The sequence below is a fragment of the Myotis davidii genome, unplaced genomic scaffold (assembly GCF_000327345.1).
Source record: "Myotis davidii unplaced genomic scaffold, ASM32734v1 scaffold2639, whole genome shotgun sequence".
Taxonomy (NCBI): Eukaryota; Metazoa; Chordata; class Mammalia; order Chiroptera; family Vespertilionidae; genus Myotis; species Myotis davidii.
In genome coordinates this window covers 39,465-42,258 of record NW_006290036.1, presented here as the reverse complement: position 1 = coordinate 42,258, position 2,794 = coordinate 39,465, and the positions used below count along the sequence as shown (strand labels likewise).

The 2,794-nt window shown below is 53.0% G+C and overlaps 1 protein-coding gene across 1 annotated transcript in view; it reads right to left on the bottom strand.

Annotated features, from left to right (window-relative positions):
• Positions 1-95: 95 nt before the first annotated feature.
• MXRA5 (matrix-remodelling associated 5) overlaps positions 96-2,794 on the bottom strand; it is a gene marked incomplete at both ends in the record, with an annotated part of 32,648 nt that continues 29,949 nt past the window's right edge. Inside the window, one exon of the mRNA XM_006763161.1 lies at positions 96-479. Within this exon, the coding sequence (XP_006763224.1) occupies positions 96-479 (384 nt within the window). The remainder of the gene's footprint in view (positions 480-2,794) is intronic.

The window sequence follows — 2,794 nt, the reverse complement described above, 5'->3', positions numbered from 1 at the left end:
TTTTAAAGGACAGATAACATAAATAAATGGAAAGACACAATCATTGTTTCTCAATAAGAAACAATATTTTAAGATGTGAATTGTTTCCATGAAACCGCGGTCGGCAAAGGACGCCTCTTTGATGGAGAGGGTGCGGTTTTCGTGCAGCGTGACCCTGCCCTCCACGGGGGACACGGCGTGCCACACCCTGCGGTCCGGGAAGACCCAGGAGATCTGGGGCGCGGGGGTGCCCCTGGCCAGGCACTCCATGGCGATGGTGTCCCCCAGGTAGACGGTGACGTCTTGGTAGTGGGAGGCGAGGATCTGGGGCTGCTGGACCGACACCGAGAGCAGAACCGCGCGCCGGTCCACGCCGTGCAGGTTCTGGGCGGTGCACACGTACTGGCCGCGGTCCTGGACTTGGACCTGGCGGATGAGGAAGGTTCCGTTCTTCAGGACCTCGAAGCGCTGGACGCGGGTGTTGGGGGTCATGAGGGCGCCTGGGAGGGAAACACCGGGGACTGTCAGACTCCAGAGAATTAGCTCTCTTTTTAAAAAAAAAAATGTATATTTTTATTGAATACAGAGAGGAAGAGAGAGAATCATGGACCGGCCGCCTCCTGCACGCCCCCTACTGGGGATGGAGCCTGCAACCCGGGCGTGTGCCCTGGACCGGGAATCGAACCCGGGACCCTTCAGTCCACAGGCTGACGCTCTATCCACTGAGCCACACCAGCCAGGACTTTTTTTTTTCTTTAAAAATATATTTGTATTATTACTGACCGGGAATCGAACCCTGAACTCTTGATTCATGGGTCGACCCTGAACCACAGAGCCACACCAACTGGTCAGATTTTTTTTTTAAAAAAAAATATGTTTTTCTTGATTTTTAGAGAGGAAGAGAGAGAGAGAGAGAGAGAGAGAGATGAGGAGAGAGAATCATGGATCGGCCGCCTCCTGGACCAAGGATATGTCCTCACTAATTTTACAAATAAAGGGAAAGGGGGGAGAGAGAGAGAAACATCGATGTGAGAGGAACCTTGATTGGTTACCTCCTGTTTGCACCCCAACCAATGATCAAACCCACAACCTAGTTATGTGCTCTGACCGGAAATCAAACCAGCTACCTTTCAGTACCTGGGTTGAGGCTCCAACCCCACTGAGCCACACCAGCCAGGACTTTTTTTTTCCTATAAAAATATATTTGTATTATTATTGACCGGGAATCGAACCCTGAACTCTGGATTCATGGGTCGACCCTGAACCATGGAGCCACACCAACTGGTCAGATTTTTTTTTTAAAAAAAAATATGTTTTTCTTGATTTTTAGAGAGGAAGGGAGAGAGAGAGAGAGAGAGACATGAGGAGAGAGAATCATGGATCGGCCGCCTCCTGCACGCCCCCTACCAGAGATCGAGCCCACAAACCGGGCATGTACCCTTGGCCAGGAATTGAACCCTGACCTCCTGGTTCATAGGTCGATGCTCAACCACTGAGCAACACCAGCCGGGCTGTCCAGGCACCATCTGAAAAGGATTCCCGATACGCCCAGTTTTCACATGAGAAGGTAGCCGATTCCTCTAAGCTCCCATAAATGGCCTGAAACTTTTTTTAGAGTCATTGGGAACAACTCTGTTAATATGGTTGATGTGTGTGTGTGTGTGTGTGTGTGTAAAATACTAGTACATATCCAAGAGTATGTAAATACTAGAGGCCCGGTGCACAAAATTGGCGTGTGTGGGCAGGGTTCGGGGTACCCTCAGCCCAGCCTGCACCCTCTCCAATCCGGGACCCCTCGGGGGATATCCGACTGCCGGCTTAGGTCTGATCGGGCCGAAGCCGGCAGTCGGACATCCCTCTCACAATCCTGGACTGCTGGCTCTTAATCTCTCCCCTGCCTGCCTGCTTGGTCACCCCTAACTGCCCCCCTCTGCTGACCTGATCACCCCTAACTGCCCCCGTCTGCTGACCTGGTCTCCCCAAACTGCCCCTCCTCCCCCGCTGGCCTGGTCGCCCCTCACGGCCCCCGATGGCCTGGTTGCCCCACGCAGTCTGCTGTTCAGTTGTCTGGTCGTCCCTCACTAACACCCCTGCTAGCCTGGTTGTAGGGAAACGACATATGCACCCCTATGTTCATAGCAGCGCCATTGACAATTGCTAAGATCTGGAAACAGTACGAGTGCCCATCCGTAGATGAATGGATTAAAAATGCCATGAGAGCTGGGCCTGTGGCTCAGGGGTTGAGCATCGACCTATGAACCAGGAGGTCAGGGTTCGATTCCAATCAAGGGCACAGGCCCGGGTTGCAGGCTCGATCCCCAGTAGGGGGCGTGCAGGAGGCGGCTGATCCATGATTCTCTCTCATCATGGATGTTTCTCTCTCCCTCTCTTTCTCTCTCTCTCTCTGCCTTCCTCTCTGAAATCAATCAATCTATCTATCTATATAAAAGCCTAATATCCAAAGTGTCCCCTCAGGCGTTTGATTGGTCGCTATGACATGCGCTGACCACCAGGAGGCAGCACAGAATGTAGGAATGCCCCAGCCAGCAGCTGGCAGCCGGCAGCCAGCCAGGTCCAGGGATCCAACCTGTGCATGAATTTCATGCACCGGCCTCTAGTCTCTCTATATATAAAAGTCTAAGCAACTGTCCAACTGAACTGTCTGACCGGTAGCTATGACGCGCACTGACCACCAGGGGGCAGACACTCAATGCTGGAGCTGCTGAGAGAGGAGGGAGCCCGATTCTGGGGTGCGTCACCCGCGAACCGCCCTCTCGCAATCCGGGACCCCTTCGGGGGATGTCGGAAAGCTGGA